Below are 19,209 nucleotides of genomic sequence, written 5' to 3'. Positions count from 1 at the left end.
AGTTCTTGACACAAACCGGTGTGCCTTGCAGCTACTACCATACCCCGTTCAAAGGCACGTAAATCTTTTGTCTTGCTCATTCACCTTCTGAATGGCACACATACACAATCCATTTCTCAATTGTCTCAAGGCTTAAAAATCCTTCTTTAAACTGTCTCCTCCCCTTCATCTACACTGATTGAAGTGGATTTAACAAGTGACATCAATAAGGGATCATGGCTTTCACCTGGATTCACCTGGTCAGTCTGTCATGGAAAGAGCAGGTCTTCTTAATGTTTTGTGTATGCCTTTTATACATTACATATTAACATCTGACTTTGAAGTAAAGATTAAATGATTTATTCAATGCCACAATCCTGGGACATCGAAGAGCATCATATGAACTATTATCACTATCCGAGAACACACCGATTCTTCTGCTTTTCCATTTTAGGAATTAGACCAGCACAAATATCACAAAATGTAAAACAGCATATTGTGATTTTTGGTAGGTGAGTTACAAATGGAGAAACAACTGGATGTGTAAGGTAGGTTTAATATAAAATACTAGGTTCAACTCCAGCAGAATGAGAAACACTTAACAGACTCAAATGAAGCAAGCCCCATGCCTAAGCGCAGCTATATCAGCACCTGGTCAATTTAACAGGTCCGTGTTGCTGCTGTGGATTGTGAGCAGCACATTTACCGCTGCATTCATTCTGAACTCCAGAATAAGCAGGAGGAGGACTGCATTACACAGGTGATAAAAAGGTAGCAAAAACAGTACACCACAACCGTTTTAAATGTGTTACTGAGTCTAGATGTTATCCAATCAGGAGAGCAACAAGTGAAGGAAGCAGCATAGGGAAAATGGGCGAAGGTAGGGTGGGTTTATAGAGATAAGATGGAGAGTTCCAAAGTGTCCGAAGTTGAGGGACCATGCATGGGGCATAAAAATAAAGCAAGCTGAATAATTACTTAAAAGGGTGGACAACTCCAGATCTGAATGGCAGGAGTGTATATAAGCTTTTGTTCCAACCCAGCTCATACCTGATTACAATTCATAGCCTATCGCCGTGATTTGTTATGTTGATTATTTAAGTCGGGTGTTAGAGCTGGAATAGACGAGGTGCAGATAAGGTTTGCAATTTGGAATCAATGACATGACAGTAATTATACCTCAAAAACAAACATGTGAATACCAATTAATTTTAAAACCACCATAGCTGGTAGGGCTAAATAAGGTTAGATAACCTTGCTTACTAGCCATACTAATGATCTGCTGTTCAGAGGGTAACCCCAAACCGATCAATGTCTTCCTGCAGTAAAGTAAGCACACTGTTGACTCAAGAGAGAATGCTAATCAGTCCATCTCTGAAACCTCTCAAAAAGCCAAACCAAAATAATACAGTTAGCTAGGGTAGCTACAAGTCAATTAGTTACTTGAAGTAGGCTACCCACCCCTCACCCATAGACACAAACAAAAATTATTAAGAATGCCTAGCTTCACCATTTAAGTTAGCTAGCTAGTTAACTAGCAAGCTAGACTGTTGGTTTATAAAAACCAAAGAAAGCTAAACTTGTTTTTATGAATGTCTCCTGCATTTAAATGGCTAGACAGCTAATGTAGCCATCTAGTCAGACTAATGTTGCTAGCTAGCTAAATAACAGGTATTTTGTAAATTAAAAACTTGCCCAAGACAGTTCCCAGAATGATCAATTTAAACAAATGTAGGCTAGTTTTTCATTACTAAATTTAGCTAATATTAGATAGTTTATCCAGAGATTACCTTTGCCTCGATTCGGCAGTCTCGTGCAGATCATCATGGCCCTGGTTAATGACGTGAAGCTTTGCACAGGCATTTGTAATTAGCATTTCATTTTGGGAGGGGGGGGGTAAATACAGGCGAATATATTGATAAAAGTCACCTTGTCCGAGAGAGATTTACACAGTTATCAAAACGTCACGCCAGGGTAAGCCTACAGGAAACACAACCCTTATTTTAAGTGGTTCTAAAATCGCCTATGGGAAAAATTAATAACCATTTCCGTGTTTAACCGCTAGGTTTTATGGGTATTATGACTTTATAGGATATAATAAACTGGTTTGTTCGAGCCCTGAATGCTGATTGGCTGAAAGCCGTGGTAAAGCAGACCGTATACCACGGGTATGACACAAAATGACTTGTTTACTGTTCTGATTACATAGGGCTAAGGGCTGTGTCCAGGCACTCCACGTTGCGTTGTGCATAAGAACAGCCCTTAGCCGTGGTATATTGGCCATATACCACACCCCCTCGGGACTTATTGCTTAATTATAAACTGGGTGGTTCGAGCCCTGAATGCTTATTGGCTGATAGCCGTGGTATATCAGACCGTATACCACAGGTATGACAAAACATGTATTTTTACTGCTCTAATTATGTTGGTAAAGAGTTTATAATAGCAATAAGGCACCTCAGGGGTTTGTGATATATGGCCAATATATAATGGCTAAGGGCTGTGTCCAGGCACTCCGCGTTGCGTCATGCATAAGAACAGCCCTTAGCCGTGGTATATTGGCCAAATACCACAACCCCTCGGGCTTTATTGCTTAATTATAGCTAACCTACCTCAAAACAGATGTTTCAAGTTTTAATGTCACATGCACAAGTACAGTGAAATGCCTTTCTTGGTAACTCAAAACCCAACAATCCAATAATCAATAACAATGTATTACTAGAAAGAAACACACGAGAAATATGAAATATGAAATACACAACTAAGTAAGTAAGCAGACTATATACAGGAAATCTTTTTTAAAAGTCAGTTCCAAGACCATATTTACAATGTGCAGGGATACTGGAGTGATGGAGGTAGATATGTATAGGGGTAAGGGGACTAGGCAACAGGATATGATACAAATAGTAGCAGCAGCTTGTATGTGAGTGGGTGTGTAGAGTCAGTATAAATGTATGTGCATATTATGTGTGAGTGAGAAAATAATGGAGTGAGTGTTTGTGTTGGAGTGACAGTGTGTGTGAGTGTGTCGGGGCCTGTGAGTGTGCATAGAGACAGTGCAATTTGTTTTATAAAAGGTCAATAAAGACACAAGGTTAACTCACATAGTCCGTGTAGCTATTTTGTTAGCTATTTATCAGTCGTATTGCTTGGGGATAGAAGCTGTTCAAGAGCCTGTTGGTGTCAGACTTGATGCACCGGTACCTCTTGCTGACCGGCAGCAGAGAAAATAGTCTATGGCTTGGGAGTCTTTAACGATTTTCCAGGCCTTCTTTTCACACCACCTGATATAGAGGTCCTGGATGGCAGGGAGCTCGGCCCCAGTGATGTCCGCACAACCCTCCGTAGTGCCATGCGATCGAGGGTGGTGCTATTACCATACCAAGCAGTGATGCAGCCAGTCAATATGCTCTCAATGGTACAGCTGTAGAACCTTTTGAGGATTTGAGGGCCCATACCAAACTTTTTCAACCACCTGAGGGGGAAGAGGCACTGTCGCGCCTTCTTTACTGTGCGTTTGTGTTTGGACCATTTTAAGTCTTTAGTGATTTGGACACAGAGGAACTTGAAGCTGTCTACCTGCTCCACTGCCACCCTGTCGATGTGGATGGGGGCATGCTCGCCCCCCCCCCCCCCCGTTTCCTGTAGTCCACGATCAGCTCCTCGGTCTTGCGGAAGTTGAGGGAGAGGTTGTTGTTCTGGCACCACACTGCAGGGTCACTGACCTCCTCCCTGTAGGCTAACTCATCGTCGCCGGTGATCAGGCCTACCGCCGTCGCGTCGTCAGCGAACTTGATGATAGTGTTTGAGTCGTGCGTGGCTACGCAGTCGTGGGTGAACAGGGAGTTAACCACTGCTCCATGATCCACCACCAACCACTCAACTTGAATCTTCTTTTCCAGCTTGCTTTATTTTAATGGATGGCCATATTTTAAAGTTTAGGTGGCTAATGAGCACAGAGATGTTTTATCTGTACATTTCCTTCATAATGCTAAGTTAGAAAAGTATTTTCTAGGAGATAGCTAAGCTAGTCAACGTGTTTCAGCTAGCTAAGCTACCCAGCTTGAAGACGTGGTAACAGTGCGTGGTAAACAACTAGCTAGCTATGAAGTTGACACTTCAGTTACCATGCATAAGACATTGATTTATCTGTGGCCAATGAGCCTTCTTGGGCGGTCACTTCTACTGTAAATCAATGGAGCACCGAAGAGGGGCTATTGCTGGCTAGCTCTCCCAGCAGGAGCTGCGGTGACATAGTGTCCCCATGAGTGACAGCACCCTGAGCCAATCACGGTCAACCAGAAAAGATTTTCACCTACGCTCTGTACTTTCTCTGTCTGCCCATACACCACAGAAACCTACTAACCTAAGATAGACCGGGGCCTGTCGTTTCCAATGGGAGCAAATTAATCATAGTGGGCAGAACAAGCAAGGAGGTGGGCAGAGCCAAGCACGAGCTAGTGAAATCCTATTGGCGCATCTAGCATTTATTTGCATATTTCCGTTAGGGAACTCCTACTCCGTGAAGTGCGCGTGTGCAATAATTCAATTTGCCCTTGCTCTGTTTCTAAACAACACAATTTATTAAAACTTTGGCATACGGGAAAAGTCTACAAAACGCAGTCCACTCTGTTTGTTACAGATTGTAGTTTTGGAAACAGAAACTGTATGGAGATAAAATGATTAATCGATGTGAAAAAAAGCAGAATGTCAGCCAAAATCCATTTAGCTACATATTCTGCCGGCCACTGGGCTTCCTCAAATCACCATATTTGGTAGTGAGTGGAAATGCCAACCGGATGCTTCACGTTTATACATCCGGTTGAACTATCTGGCTCACTGTGACAGAAAGCACAGAGTAATGCTGAAACAGCTACATTTTGGAGCTCCCTTAATCAACGAAAATGTACCAAAACAACAATACAATGGGAAAGCCCACGTATCCTTTATTAGATCAAGCAATATTTTTTATAAAATTACATTGTGACGCCCACCACTTTCTGGGATTGTGAATAAGGGCCTTACATGCAGTTTTTACGTAATGCGATTCCACCACGAGAGCGCACAAGCGCAGTTGTTACCCATCTTAGCTGTTGTTGCGTACATATTTCCTGACTCAAACCTGATAGCACTTTAGATATATATATTTTTTTATATAGCTCATTTGGACATATTCTTTCAATAAAACAAAGAATTTGTCCACAATTCGCAGATTTCTCAATCGCTTTTTGACTGACAACGGAGCAGAGCTAGCAGTGCGCAAAGATGCATCATGAGTCACGTAACCTATTTTTGCAGCTTTCCAGATCTAGACTGCAGGGAGAGAGAGAGGAGATGGCAAACTCCACCTAACTAATTTCAATGTATAGAATCACTTGGGAACTTTTGGATTTGAGGTAAACTTATCTTTTAAGTGATGCTAGAAATAGTAAATAATTTAGGTCTGAGTCTTAAACTTCAATTTAAGTTGAATTTTCACTTGATCTCCCATTGACATCAATGCATAACTAAGTGAAAATGTGACTTAAGCGGAAGTTAGGATTTTCCCCTCAGTGCTTAGTGAGAGCACTCAAGAGCTTAGAGTTTATGCAAAGGTAATAAGGTGGTTAGAAAGAAGAGAAAGTTATTTATTGATGTTCCTACAGTCTTTTCTGACTGTTTCCCTCTGTCTCTGCAGGTGTTACCCAGACAGACATGTGGCCTCTTCACTCACACCATCTTCTATAACGAGTACCCAGGAGGCTCCAAAGAGCTGGACAAGAGCATCAGGGGAGGAGAGCTGTTCCTCACCGTCCTCCTCAACCCTGTAAGTTCTAGTTCGCTGTGGAGATACTCTGCCTCCTTACTGGAGCTGCTACCGTCTTCAGGCCGCTGCTCTAAATGACCTGAGAAACTTCATTCTGGAAAAGTCTTAGCTTGGGAAAAGGACTTGTAACTTTGACTTTTGTGTAAATCATTAATTGATGTCAATCTGTGCTACAAATTTTTATTTCACGAGTGCCTCAAATTGGGATTTTGCTTAATGTGCATTTAAGATGCATAGACAAACAGTGAAAGGTCTCCCTTCCCTACTCACCCGTTGGTATGGTGTCTGACTCCTCTGTCCCCCTCCAGATCAGCATCTTCATGACCCACCTGTCTAACTATGGAAATGACCGGCTGGGCCTGTACACCTTTGAGTCCCTGGTGAAGTTTGTTCAGTGTTGGACCAACTTGCAGCTGCAGACACTCCCCCCCACGCAGCTAGCTGACAAATACTTCCAGATCTTCCCGGAGGAGAGAGACCCCCTCTGGCAGGTTAGGGAATGCAATGATCAAATATTATTATAGACATGATAATCCATTTGGTTGTTAGCTACTGTTTCCTATTTTTCCTATTCTATTTTATTGTTTCTTGAGATTATTGTAATTAAGTTTGGCCCATCATTTTATATTATTTTGCAATGAAATGACTTAATGATGAGCTAGCTAGCTATATGTATTGGAGACCGTAACCCCTCTCTATCTGTCCTCAGAACCCATGTCATGACAAGAGACATAAAGACATCTGGTCGAAAGAAAAGACCTGTGATAGACTACCCAGGTTCCTGGTCATAGGCCCACAGAAAACGGGTGAGACCCTGCAGCCAACCATTTTCCTAAGACATCTACACTCTCTCGCTCGCCACACACTCTTTTTGCCAAAATGGGTAGCATAATGGCGTTTGTGGTGGTGAGTTTTAGTCAAAGTGTATATTCATGTGTGTTCATTCAGGCACCACAGCCCTGCACTCGTTCCTGAGCCTCCACCCTGCCATCACCAGTAGCTTCCCCAGTCCTGTCACCTTTGAGGAGATCCAGTTCTTTAGCGGCCCCAACTACGACAACGGCATTGACTGGTAAGACGACTTTGCTGCCCACTCTGAGGCTTTAAACACTCTAATGAAGCCTGTAGCGTCCTTTTGTCTGAACTGATCTAAGAACCTATATGATATCCATATGGTAGCACCTCACCTCAACATTACCTCAATATAGTTCCTTCATGCTTACTTGTAGTGTAGTCTTCCTCTATATTGCTCTCACATATCTATTCCTCTCATATCAGTGAGCATGTATAACAGTATGGTTCATTTGGTCGTAGGTGGAAAGGGACATGGCGCAGGAAGACATTCAAAGGACATTTATGACAGAAGCTCTCCCCTGGCCCTCGGTAAACCTAACTGCTCTCCCCCCTCCTCTCTTCAGGTACATGGACTTCTTCCCCTTCCCATCGAATGTCAGCACAGATTTCATGTTTGAGAAAAGTGCCAACTACTTTGACACAGAGGTAGCCCCTAAGAGAGCGGCTGCCCTGCTGTCCCGGGCCAAGATCCTGGCCGTACTCATCAACCCAGCGGACCGCGCCTACTCCTGGTACCATGTGGGTCTATCACACTCTTAACTACCTGGTCCTCTGTAGCTCAGCTGGTAGAGCACGGCGCTTGTAACGCCAAGGTAGTAGGTTCGATCCCCGGGACCACCCATACACAAAAATGTATGCACGCACGACTGTAAGTCGCTTTGGATAAAAGCGTCTGCTAAATGGCATATTATTATTATTATTATTATTACCTCAGCCATAATATGAACCATCAGGTTCATGAAATATAAACTGTTCCCAGACCATTTGTCAAGACCGTTAAGTGACCACATGCAGAAGATACTATTGGCTGCCTCACTCCAGAGCAAAGAAATGCCATCTGTTTTTATTTTAACTTCACCTGTTTATTTGCATGTATTTATTCTCAAGAAGCCAAAGGTACAACATCTGTAAAAGTTATCTTGTAGAATCACTTGATACTTGATTCTTCTGAAGTCTGACCTCTGATAACCTTTGACTCATTATGTCTGACCTTTAACCTTTCCCCTGTGTGTGACCCTGCAGCACCAGCGGGCTCACCAGGACCCGATGGCCGTTAACCACACGTTCCAGGAGGTGGTGACAGCGGGGCCTGCCTCCCCCCGAGAGCTGCTCATCCTGCAGAGACGCTGCCTTAAACCTGGGGCCTATGCCACACACCTGGAGCGCTGGCTACACCACTACCAACCCAGCCAGGTAACATTACATTACTGGAAATACACACAAACATACTATAAGAGCACAGCTAGATACTGAAAACTACAGGAGACACCCCCGTGAACAATTCAACTGCATCCATTCAGAAACATGGCTTCACAGTATTTTATAATGATTGATCATGGCAGTACTACCTGTGTGGAGTCCAGTATGTGAGAGGTGTGATTCCTGTTTCCAGGTCCACATAGTGGATGGGTCCCAGCTGCGATCCAACCCTGCCCTGGTCATGGAGGGCATCCAGAGGTTCCTGGGGGTCACACCCATCTTCAACTACACCCAGGCTCTGACGTATGATGAAAGTAAAGGGTTCTGGTGCCAGAGGGTGGAAGGAGCACGACCCAAGTGTTTGGGCAAGAGTAAAGGCAGGAAATATTCTGACATGACCCCTGAGGTACAGTGACTCCATCTTTCAAGGAAAGGGGGGGGGGGGGTGGGGTAAGGGGGGGTAGAAGGATTACTTTATCCTCATACAGTCCTTCGCTGACTTTTCTCTGTTGTGTGTATTACAGTCGCGTGCCTTCCTTACGGAGCATTACCGGGAGCACAACATGGAGCTGCTGAGGCTGCTGAACCGGCTGGGCCAACCCCTGCCCGCCTGGCTGAGAGAGGAGCTGCAGAGCTCCAGCTGGAGCTGAGACTGGACCTCCCTAAGGAACCACAGCCTGGACTGGAGCACTTCCCTGCCCGGCCTGGCCCAGGGAAAGAGAGGGCCCTGTTTACCAACACCAGTCACTACAGAGGGTGGAAGAGGAGAGAAAGCGGGAGGACAGCCCGATACGCCGCTGTAGTAACCAATCCTCACGGGAGGGAAATAATGGCCTCTAATAAGGGAGTTAATGAGTTGGAAACAACCCTCCCTCTTTCCCCTCGCAGTCGCACACATTGTCTTCATCCAGAAAGTAGAGGACTTGTCTCAGCCTGCAGCCAGTTGGACTGACTGACGCCAGGGTCTGGCAGACTGAGAGGGGGTGGGGGGGTCTAATGTCATGTCACCCCCCTCTTTAACAGGAACTGATATCTTGTGGCCCTGGAGTGCATGAATAAACCCGCAACATACGCGTGGTCACATCTCACACACACGCTTCTCATTTCTTCAGAAGAATGATTGTAAAACGTTGTACATTTTAAAGCTGTTGTATATTTTGGGTGGGGGATGGGTGGAAAATGTGACAGAATAGACATGGACTAAACAAGACAGCACACTGTAGTGCTATGGACAAAGACTTGTGCTGTAGGATGGATGTAGTGTATCTCAGGCCACTGCTCCTTCAGACTGTGCATTCCCCTACCCCAAAGCTGAGGCCATTGGAGTACATTCTGATAAACAAACGGTCTACTATAGGACCCACAAGTCTACAGAGAAACCCACACACTTTAACCATGCACTTTCTCCCTCACTCTCACATAGGTACCCAGCCAGTTTAGAGCTGTGTAGAGATAGGGCCAGTCAGAGAGAAGAGGATGAGCTAGAGAGATAGAAAAAGAGAGGTTCTAGGTCTCTGCCTGTGAGTGTCCATCGTAACAGGAGCTGCTGTCTTGTTTTGTTTTCTGTTTATTTAGCAAAAACTACAAAACAAAGACCAACGCTGTATCGTCTCTAATAAACTCAGAGGTTGGAATGGATTGTTCCTTTGTCTTTTTTTTTACCCACAGCTTCTGCATGCCTGTCAATGCAGGAGCTATTGTCATTTACCCATGTCTGATGCTGTCTACAGAAGACTGGAATGGAAACGGCAGTGCCTACGGTGTTTGACAGACAGGAAGTAGAGGTACATATTATAGTCTGCAGTACATTAGTAATCATACTTTTCGGGAAGGCATATTTTCAATGGATAATTCGACCGAGTCTCATTTATTAGAGGGTATCTCACATGTCTATCTAATCATCCTCTCACTAGCACGACGAATCAGTGGAAACCTGTTAAATGGGCAGATCATGTTCATTAATCACAGTGTTGTGTTAACAAGGGACTTGACCTCAATCTCTGAAGTCCCTTAGCTGGATAGACTCCCAGGGATTAGTCAGACAGGCTAGAATGAACAAGCAGAATAATGAAATATACGCACCCAAAATATATGAAATAAGTCATGTACGCAACTGTAATTTATTGACACACACAAGATGCAACATTTAGATCCTAGAAGGATGGACTAGCACACACTCACAAGAAAATGAGAAACAGGACACAACTTATGTTGAAATGTTATTTTTATTCAATGTTTCTTGTTTAAATAATAACAAAGCTATGATGATCTACTAACATTCAAACAAACACTTGATAGTTTTAAAGTAATGATGTTCTTTATTGTATGGTCATGCAAAAATCCAGCATCCAAATGACAACTCCGAGTATAGTCATATGTAGCCCCTTACTATATGGTTACAATGCAGTACATTTACAAATAAAGGGAAACATACCAAGCTAAGGCTTTTTTTTGTAGTTTTTAAAAACGTGATACATCACTTAATTTCAATATTTGAGACGGAGCCATTTTCATTGACCTTGAAGATGCAAGTAACATATATAGATTTCCATTTCTTAATCAAGTAAACACAGACAGTAAAAAATATTACCAGAAAGTAGACATGCATATTTCTTCCTCTTGTAAAACTGCATATATATTTTTATTAAAGTCTTTTAATATTTATTTTTCAGTATTAGTTTGTAAGTATATCAAGGCTCTCTCCCTGTCCTGCTGGCCAGTTAGGTATAGTATCATCTAAGGTTAACTGTCCTTACCTCAGTAACTACTATTTATCTCCTCTTCTTCCCTTTGAATTATTTTTAAGAGTTGAAGTACACTGCATGGTTGTACTCTTTCACATGAACATTCCCATGGCTGTGTGAACACACAATGAATGGAAGCATCAGGCCCGGTGGGAGAGAGAGAGGCCAATGCCCACAGCGCACAGTCAGGAAAACTACTCGGATCCAAAAAACATCACATAGTTCAGTATTGTATACATCGCATCATGGTGCAAAGGGGAACACAGTCTCATGGCAGATATGTCACAACACCCAGCAGCACAAGCAGTAGGGTGGGCGGGGCCACGTTACTCATGGTAAAAACACAGCACACAAGTTTTGTTTTAACATGTTTCATTCAACATGTTTTGATATAATTTTTGATATCTCATCGGTAGGTTGTTGTTTTTTCAGTGCCCGGCCTTCGACACATTCAATGGTACACAAGTACTATGGAGCTGCTTAGCACAGAAGTGAAGGGGTAAACGGCAAGCTTCGCCCCGCTGACGGTACAAAGTCACACACAAGTTTCCATCATCACAAAGATATGTTTTTTAAAGTGAGATTGTTTTTTTGTCTGTGTCCATATATATTCAAATATAATTTGCATTGGGAGTACACTGTATGTGTGTGCGTTGATTCCATATATGTGTATTGTGGCATTGTGTGTGTGGGGTGTGTGATTGGCTAGCAGCTTGAGCCCCATCCCCGACCTCAACTGCCTCTCCATATTTACAGCTCCAATCTCAAAAGAAACAACTCAGATTACTCATAATAATACCAACAGTAAGAACACTAACATCTAGAACAGTTACAACAGAAACCGTGACAAAGGGACCAATCCATTGATTGCCTTCAGCGTGGCTGCCGAGCACCCAGCCTCCACTTCCCGTCCCATCCAATCCTATGCCCAGCCAGAGGTCTGACATGCCACCGCCAGCCACGGGCCAACTCAGCACCCCACTTTACTGCATTCTCATTTTCACATGATTTTAAAGAGAGGTACGGCAAGCGAAGACAGACAATATACAATGTTCGAGAACAGGACGGAGACCAGAACAAGAGATAGGCAAAAGTTGACATCATCGTCACACTGAGTGGCGCTAATATATAGACAGCTGATTAACAGGGTCACTCGCTATAGAAACACAGGTAGAGACCCCAGGAGTGGGTGAGCTTAACCTGAAGTTGCAGAAACGTTCACCTGGGGAGTGAACAGAACAGCATTTAGTCTCAAATGTATGTGCAAAACAGTACAGGCCATTTTAGATCCCCCCCCCCAAAAAAAGAAATTTGATCAAACATGCTCAAATCATAGTAGAAAACGATATGAGGGAGAGGTGTCCGAGCTTTCAGAGTTTGTGGGTTGGGGCCTCTGTCAGAATAGTAGCAGTAGGCTTGACTGATTGTGTCATGTGCCCTCTAGAGGCCAAAAGGAAGATGGCAAACTCAGCACTGAAAACCGATGGTAGTGTTCTGCAACTTCAGGTTGTGCTGGTCAGGAGATTGTGGCTGAAGCTGGATGAGCAGGCTGGTTTATAGACCCAAAGGGCACAGCACAGGGGCCTGGAGTTTGGGCCTTGTGTGAGCGTGCGTATGTGTGAGAGTGTGTGTGTATATACACAGGGGATCTCAAACCGCAAAAGAGCCTGAAAAGGGAGCTATAGGGACAGGAGAACACACCTTCACTCTCACACATACTCACACACACATCCATTCCCCAAACTCTGAAAGTAAAGCGTCTTTCCCCTTTCGCCTTATAAATATCTATGTATACATTACTCTATTAAATAAAGCCCCCATTTAAAAATGATCCTCTTCAAACACAAAATACTTTCAAATAAAGCATAATTATGGGGATAAAAATGAAGAGTTCCATAATAACACATCAGAATACTAAAACACTGTCCCTTCTGAAACCCACCTGACCCAAAAAAACATACATCTACATTAAAACAATGTATTTAAAGAAAAGAGTCCTAAAGTCTACACTTTGGTGTTCTTAATTCTAATACTAAGTAACATAATTGAGTTTTTTTCTTACATTTTCCCTCCTAGCATTTGTTTGCATCCAAAAAAAGAAAGAAAACTAGATTAATTGTGAAACAAAACAAAAAAACAACCACCACTAATATTAGGGTGTGTGCTCCTTTTATTTTATTTATGTTTTTAGAAAATGCGTATTTATTTTCTTTAATCATTTTAACCCCCATACCTGTTGATTAAATGTGATGTTTTTTTATAATTTCATATTTTTTGTACATATGTTAATACTTTAAACACCTTTCCAAACAATGGGCAAAAAATATGGATCCATGGAAAAAGGACAAGATAGCTCTTTGGGCGTCAGAAGCATGCACCGTCCGGAGGGGAGGGCCTCGGCCCCAGCCGGCCCCCAACATCTAGCTAGGGTTGGACTGGATTGGTTATGGTGGTGTTGTCGGTCGGCTTTTAAATATTTTATTTTGTTTTCTTTTTTCCCCTTGGATTGTAAACTTCAAGCGTTCTCTTCTGGCCGGGCTCCTGGCGCCAATCCAACCGCTGAGAAGAAATGTTCCAATCGGCTTCAGAATTCAGGCAAAGCTGAGGAAAGAGAGAGAGAGCAGAGTGGTGGGGAGGGCACAGGACAGCCTGTCAAGAGTGTGTAAATCTCCAAACTACTCCTGAGTTTACATCACTATAATAGGTTTATATACAGCAGTGAGGCTCCTCAGAGGAGGAGAGGAGGACCATCCTACTCAGTGAATTTCATTTTTAATTTTTTATATTGAAACATTTAAAAAGTTATATTTTTTAGATAAATGTCACAAAATCACTGTTTTGCAATGGTCTACAGTAGCCTCAACAGCACCCTCTAGGGTAGCACCATGGTGTAGCCGGAGGACAGCTATTTTCCGACCTCTTCTGGCTACATTGACTTCAATACAAAACCTAGGGGGCTCATGGTTTACAACCCCTTCCATAGACTTACACAGTAATTATGACGACCTATCAGAGCTCTTGCAGTAGCTCAGCTGGTAGAGCACGGCGCTTGTAACACCAAGGTAGTGGGTTCGATCCCCGGGACCACCCATACACACAAAATAAAAATGTATGCACGCATGACTGTAAGTCGCTTTGGATAAAAGCGTCTGCTAAATGGCATATTATTATTATTATGTTGTCCATCCAATTAAAGGATCAGAGAATGAATCTAGCACTGAAAGCATAAGCTACAGCTAGTTAGCACTAAAGTGCATAAAATGTGGTGAGTAATTGACTCAAAGAAAAGACAATAATTTTGACCAAAATTAATTTCTTCAAAAACTAAGGAGAGCAACAGAGATTGAGAGAGCTAGTTATATTTCGTTGTATTTTTTAAAGCTAATGCAGCTAATTTAGCCTACTGAACAACCTGACTCAAACCGAGAGGAATGCTATTTATGTTAGCTAGCTGGCTAAGGCTATCCAACACTGCAATTCTTCCAAGTCAAGGTAAGCTTTCGGTTTTATTAATTCATTGCCATCGGGGTCCGCCTGTGTAACTGCTAAACTGTACCCTGTACTGCGTGATTGTACACATGGATTTGATTGTGGGTTTACTAACTCATTAGTTCTAGTTTGTTGACTATAAGGGTAATATGGTGACAATATGTAGGCTGTGTACCGTTATGGTATGACGGTTTGGCTTGGGGAGTTTTTTTTACATAAACAAAAAGATACAGTATGTATCAGCACTTTAGTACATGTATGTGAGGGAGGGCACACATGTACAGTTGAAGTCGGAAGTTTACATAAACTTCAGTTGGAGTCAATAAAACTTGTTTTTCAACCACTCCACAAATGTCTTGTTAACAAACTATAGTTTTGGCAAGTCAGTTAGGACATCTACTTTGTGCATGACACAACTAATTTTTCCAACAATTGTTTACAGACAGATTATTTCACTGTATCACAATTCCAGTGGGTCAGAAGTTTACATACACTAAGTTGACTGTGCCTTTAAACAGCTTGGAAAATTCCAGAAAATGATGTCATGGCTTTAGAAACTTCTGATAGGCTAATTGACATCATTTGAGTAAATTGGAGGTGTACCTGTGGATGTATTTCAAGGCCTACCTTCAAACTCAGTGCCTCTTTGCTTGACATCATGGGAAAATCAAAAGAAATCATCCAAGACCTCAGAACACCAATTTTGTAGACCTCCACAAGTCTGGTTCATCCTTGGGAGCAATTTCCAAATGACTGAAGGTACCACGTTCATCTGTACAAACAATAGTACGCAAGTATAAACACCATGGGACCATGCAGCCGTCGTACCGCTCAGGAAGGAGACACGTTCTGTTTCCTAGAGATGAACGTACTTTGGTGCAAAAAGTGCAAATCAATCCCAGAACAACAGCAAATGACCTTGTGAAGATGCTGGAGGAAACAGGTACAAAAGTATCTATATCCACAGTAAAACGAGTCCTATATCGACATAACCTGAAAGGCCGCTCAGCAAGGAAGAAGCCACTGCTCCAAAACCGCCATAAAAAAGACAGACTACGGTTTGCAACTGCACATGGGGACAAAGATCATACTTTTGGAGAAATGTCCTCTGGTCTGATGAAACAAAAATACAACTGTTTGGCCATACTGACCATCGTTATGTTTGGAGGAAAAAGGGGAACGCTTGCAAGCCGAAGAACACCATCCCAACCGTGAAGCACGGGGGTGGCAGCATTATGCTGTGGGTGTGCTTTGCTGCAGGAGGGACTGGTGCACTTCACAAAATAGATGGCATCATGAGGAAGGAAAATTTTCTGGATATATTGAAGCAACATTTCAAGACATCAGTCAGGAAGTTAAAGCTTGGTCGCAAATGGGTCTTCCAAATGGACAATGACCCCGACAATGACCCCAAGCATACTTCCAAAGTTGTGGCAAAATGTATTTAGGACAACAAAGTCAAGGTATTGGAGTGGCCATAACAAAGCCCTGACCTCAATCCAATAGAAAATATGTGGGCAGAACTGAAAAAGCGTGTGCGAGCAAGGAGGCCTACAAACCTGACTCAGTTACACCAGCTCTGTCAGCAGGATTGGGCCAAAATTCACCCAACTTATTGTGGGAAGCTTGTGGAAGGCTACCCGAAAAATTTGACCCAAGTGAAACAATTTAAAGGCAATGCTACCAATTACTAATTGAGTATATGTAAACTTCTGACCCACTGGGAATGTGATGAAATAAATAAAAGCTGAAATAAATAATTCTCTCTACTATTATTCTGACATTTCACATTCTTAAAATAAAGTGGTGATCTTAACTGACCTAAGATAGGGAATTTTTACTAGGATAAAATGTCAGGAATTGTGAAAAACTGAGTTTAAATGTATTTGGCTAAGGTGTATGTAAACTTCCGTCTTCAGCTGTAGACGGAACCTAGAATAAAACTCTGCAGTCAGTACCTGTGTCTGGTAAAGGTTCACTGGAGAGGTGCGGCAGGCGCTCCTGAACAGTGAAAATGCACGTTGAGCCACTTGGCGTCGCGGCGGTGCCACACGCGGGTCTCCTCTGACTGGCAGGAACGCGGGCGTCCCTGGCTGTCGATGTACTGCGTCAGGCGGATGTAGGCGATGCAAGCCGCGTCTTCCCCGATCAGGTGCACATGGGGATTAAGGATGGTGGTGTGGACCGGCTTACTGTTCTTACTCAACACTACATAGGAGACACGGACACACTCAGTCATCTACTTGTGTTGGCTTCATGCACTTCATCCTTGATTAGATTCCAATGGAGAAAGATGGTTACCAGGTCCTTTAGCGTAAAATAGCGTGCTCAGTGACTTACCTGGTAAAAACATATATAAAAATAAATAAATATGTATACAACAATTAACATAATAATAGGGTCGAGCCACGAATAGTGCCTTACGTCTTTCAGACATTGTGCGTAAATTTGGATAAAACACAAAATTTTACAGTTGGATCACATACATCTATGCTCTAACTACACTAAACCATGTTAAAGATTCCAATAGCAGTGTGTTTTCATTCAAATAATTTTGGCATGTCTCACGTCATCTTTGTACAACTTCTAGGACGATTTTAACCCACTTAACCCCAAGACTATCCCAAGTTTGCACAAACATTGTAAAGCCCTAGTTATTCATTAGTAATTCATTTACATTAGTCAGGTTTCAGGTCAACCCTGTAACATGAACTGAACTCTTGTTTTAATATGGTAAAACAATCCCTTTTTAAATGATACAAAAAATAATCACATATAATAGTCAAATCATAGTGTAAAAGCAGGTGAGCTGGTTTTTCTGGTCTTTTGTGGTGGAAAACTGAGCGTTTCGAGCATACCACGTCAACCCTGTTACCCATAGATAGATAGGCTAGAAATATTTTAACAAGTTCAAATGTTTTGTTAAGCTTGCATTCAATTGCCCCTCCCTGTTGCACACAACAAGCTTACATTCCCCCTGTCACAAGGGGAGTAAAGCCTGATTTAAGATGAAATATTCAACCCTGTTAGTCAAAGCTCCCACTGGGCACACCACGAAATTTCAAAGTGGACAATTGGGTAATATTTGGTTGAGGCGTTGATCAATGAGATAACAACCTATATTCACCCACTCAAAAAGATAGCCAAAAGTTTGTTTAATTCCCAATGTTTTATCACTATACTTTCAACCATCTAAAAGCACAACAAAGTTCAAATGGGAATACAATGTCAGATATTTTGTTTATTTATACAACTTAATGTGTTATCACTGTGCTTCATCTAATAGCACAATCAAATTACCTGGATTGTAGTTGAGATTACATTAAAAGTAGTGGTGCAAGTGATCAATGTTATTCAAGATTCTGCACAGACCTCCACAGACCTGCAACCTTCGCATGCTATCTTGAACATGCACGCTTTCTATTGTTACATAGGAAGACATTTATAAAGACAGTAACCTCAATGTGGCCATGGATGTGTTACTCATTTTAAAGGGTAGGAAGCATGAGTTTTTACTCACCAATGTAACAACACAGTGTGGTCAAAGACTTAGTAACTTAGTTGTAGTCACGATCTGGTTACCTATAAGTACAAACATAGTGATGTTTTTGGGTTATTACATATTTATTAACTTATTTCCGGCTAACTTCTAAACTACCCACAATGCACTATTTCTCAACGTCATATGGAGGATCTACTCTGTGCTAACGAGTTCGTATGCTAGCTCGGTAGCTAGCTCAAGCTGCACAATTTTTAAAGTTTTACCATCGGATGGGCCCCAACCATCATTCTGTAAGTCTGCTCTCTCTTTGCTTTTAATCTTAGGTTATGTTTAGTTGTGTTGTGTTAGTTATGTTCTAGTTGGTCTCCAGTAGTTGGGCTCTAGCTTGCCGACCATAACTGTGGTGGTTAGCTAGGCTATCACGGCTAATAGCTAGTTGGCTAAATAGCTAACGTTAGCCGGCTGCCTATCTTGCTGGCTAAGATAACTGCATTTAGCTAACATTCTTTGATAACTGGTTAGATAGCATTATGTATTTCCAAAATGTTGGTTTACTTTAATGTAGCTGTAAGCTAGGTGTTGATAGTAACTCGCTGACTCATTCAGTGCTAACATAAAGTTAGCAGGCTGGTAGGGCTAACGTTAGCAGAGTAGTTGGCTAGCAACCTTGCAAGTTGATTTGTAACAATAAATTCAAAAAGTATTTGCTTGTAAGTTGGCTGAAAATTCAATTGAAAACAGTAGTCATGAGTGCAAATGATTTGGTTTAATTTGAAGTTATTTCCGTTGGAGTGTACATTATGTGGAATATGCTGGCTTGCCGGGTCCTCGATATGACATCACACCCCGGAAAAACATTTTCCGACATGGCTTCAGAATTCTGATCGGTTTTATGTAATAACTCCAAAAATAGAACAGTGAGGTGTAATTTTGCATTGGGACTTTTGATGCGTATACTAATGCAAATCCATATGTTACATGTGGTTACGTGTATGCTACCTACCTTTTAAGGTTGAATAAATACTGTTACAATAGTTTGTAAGAAAGTCTTAACTTTACAAAGCAACCAAATATCAACATTTAATGGAGATTTTGATATTTCCATTTGAGCCACTGGCCTAATCCTATTCTTTAACTTTTATTTTTGGTTGAGTTGGAGACATGAATCCAACATATAATCTATTAACTGGTTGACAAGTTAATAGGCTATTTACTGTATAGCGAAAGCTGGTTGACAAGTTAATAGGCTATTTACTGTATTGCGAAAGTTATATTGAATTGTGCTTGGTTGTCAATGCAACAAAATACCCACATTTGAAGGAGATTATCTACTCCTTGGATAGTTCCATCTGTGCCACTGATTTAGTCAGGCTTTAATTTCAGTTTGTCTACAAATTAATAATTTATACTGTATG

At 42.0% G+C, this 19,209-nt stretch overlaps 2 protein-coding genes across 13 annotated transcripts in view; one reads left to right on the top strand and one right to left on the bottom strand.

Annotated features, from left to right (window-relative positions):
• The window catches only part of LOC311131426 (bifunctional heparan sulfate N-deacetylase/N-sulfotransferase 2-like), a 176,958-nt gene extending 167,261 nt beyond the window's left edge, over positions 1 to 9,697 (top strand). For all 9 annotated transcript variants that reach the window (XM_084164402.1, XM_084164405.1, XM_084164406.1 and 6 more), the window contains 8 exons: positions 5,657 to 5,785; positions 6,094 to 6,276; positions 6,495 to 6,591; positions 6,734 to 6,857; positions 7,204 to 7,378; positions 7,883 to 8,053; positions 8,253 to 8,465; positions 8,584 to 9,697. In XM_084164402.1, the coding sequence (XP_084020528.1) occupies positions 5,657 to 5,785; positions 6,094 to 6,276; positions 6,495 to 6,591; positions 6,734 to 6,857; positions 7,204 to 7,378; positions 7,883 to 8,053; positions 8,253 to 8,465; positions 8,584 to 8,709 (1,218 nt within the window). In that variant the 3' untranslated portion in view covers positions 8,710 to 9,697. The remainder of the gene's footprint in view (positions 1 to 5,656; positions 5,786 to 6,093; positions 6,277 to 6,494; positions 6,592 to 6,733; positions 6,858 to 7,203; positions 7,379 to 7,882; positions 8,054 to 8,252; positions 8,466 to 8,583) is intronic.
• A 657-nt stretch (positions 9,698 to 10,354) lies between these two features.
• Positions 10,355 to 19,209, bottom strand: part of LOC311131470 (calcium/calmodulin-dependent protein kinase type II subunit gamma-like) — a 119,532-nt gene continuing 110,677 nt past the window's right edge. For all 4 annotated transcript variants that reach the window (XM_084164487.1, XM_084164484.1, XM_084164485.1 and 1 more), the window contains 2 exons: positions 16,251 to 16,500; positions 10,355 to 13,404 (listed from right to left, as the gene is read on the bottom strand). In XM_084164487.1, the coding sequence (XP_084020613.1) occupies positions 16,268 to 16,500 (233 nt within the window). In that variant the 3' untranslated portion in view covers positions 10,355 to 13,404; positions 16,251 to 16,267. The remainder of the gene's footprint in view (positions 13,405 to 16,250; positions 16,501 to 19,209) is intronic.

Source organism: Coregonus lavaretus (genome assembly GCF_964263955.1).
Source record: "Coregonus lavaretus genome assembly, chromosome: 1".
NCBI lineage: Eukaryota > Metazoa > Chordata > Actinopteri > Salmoniformes > Salmonidae > Coregonus > Coregonus lavaretus.
This window is presented reverse-complemented; position numbering and strand designations above follow the sequence as displayed.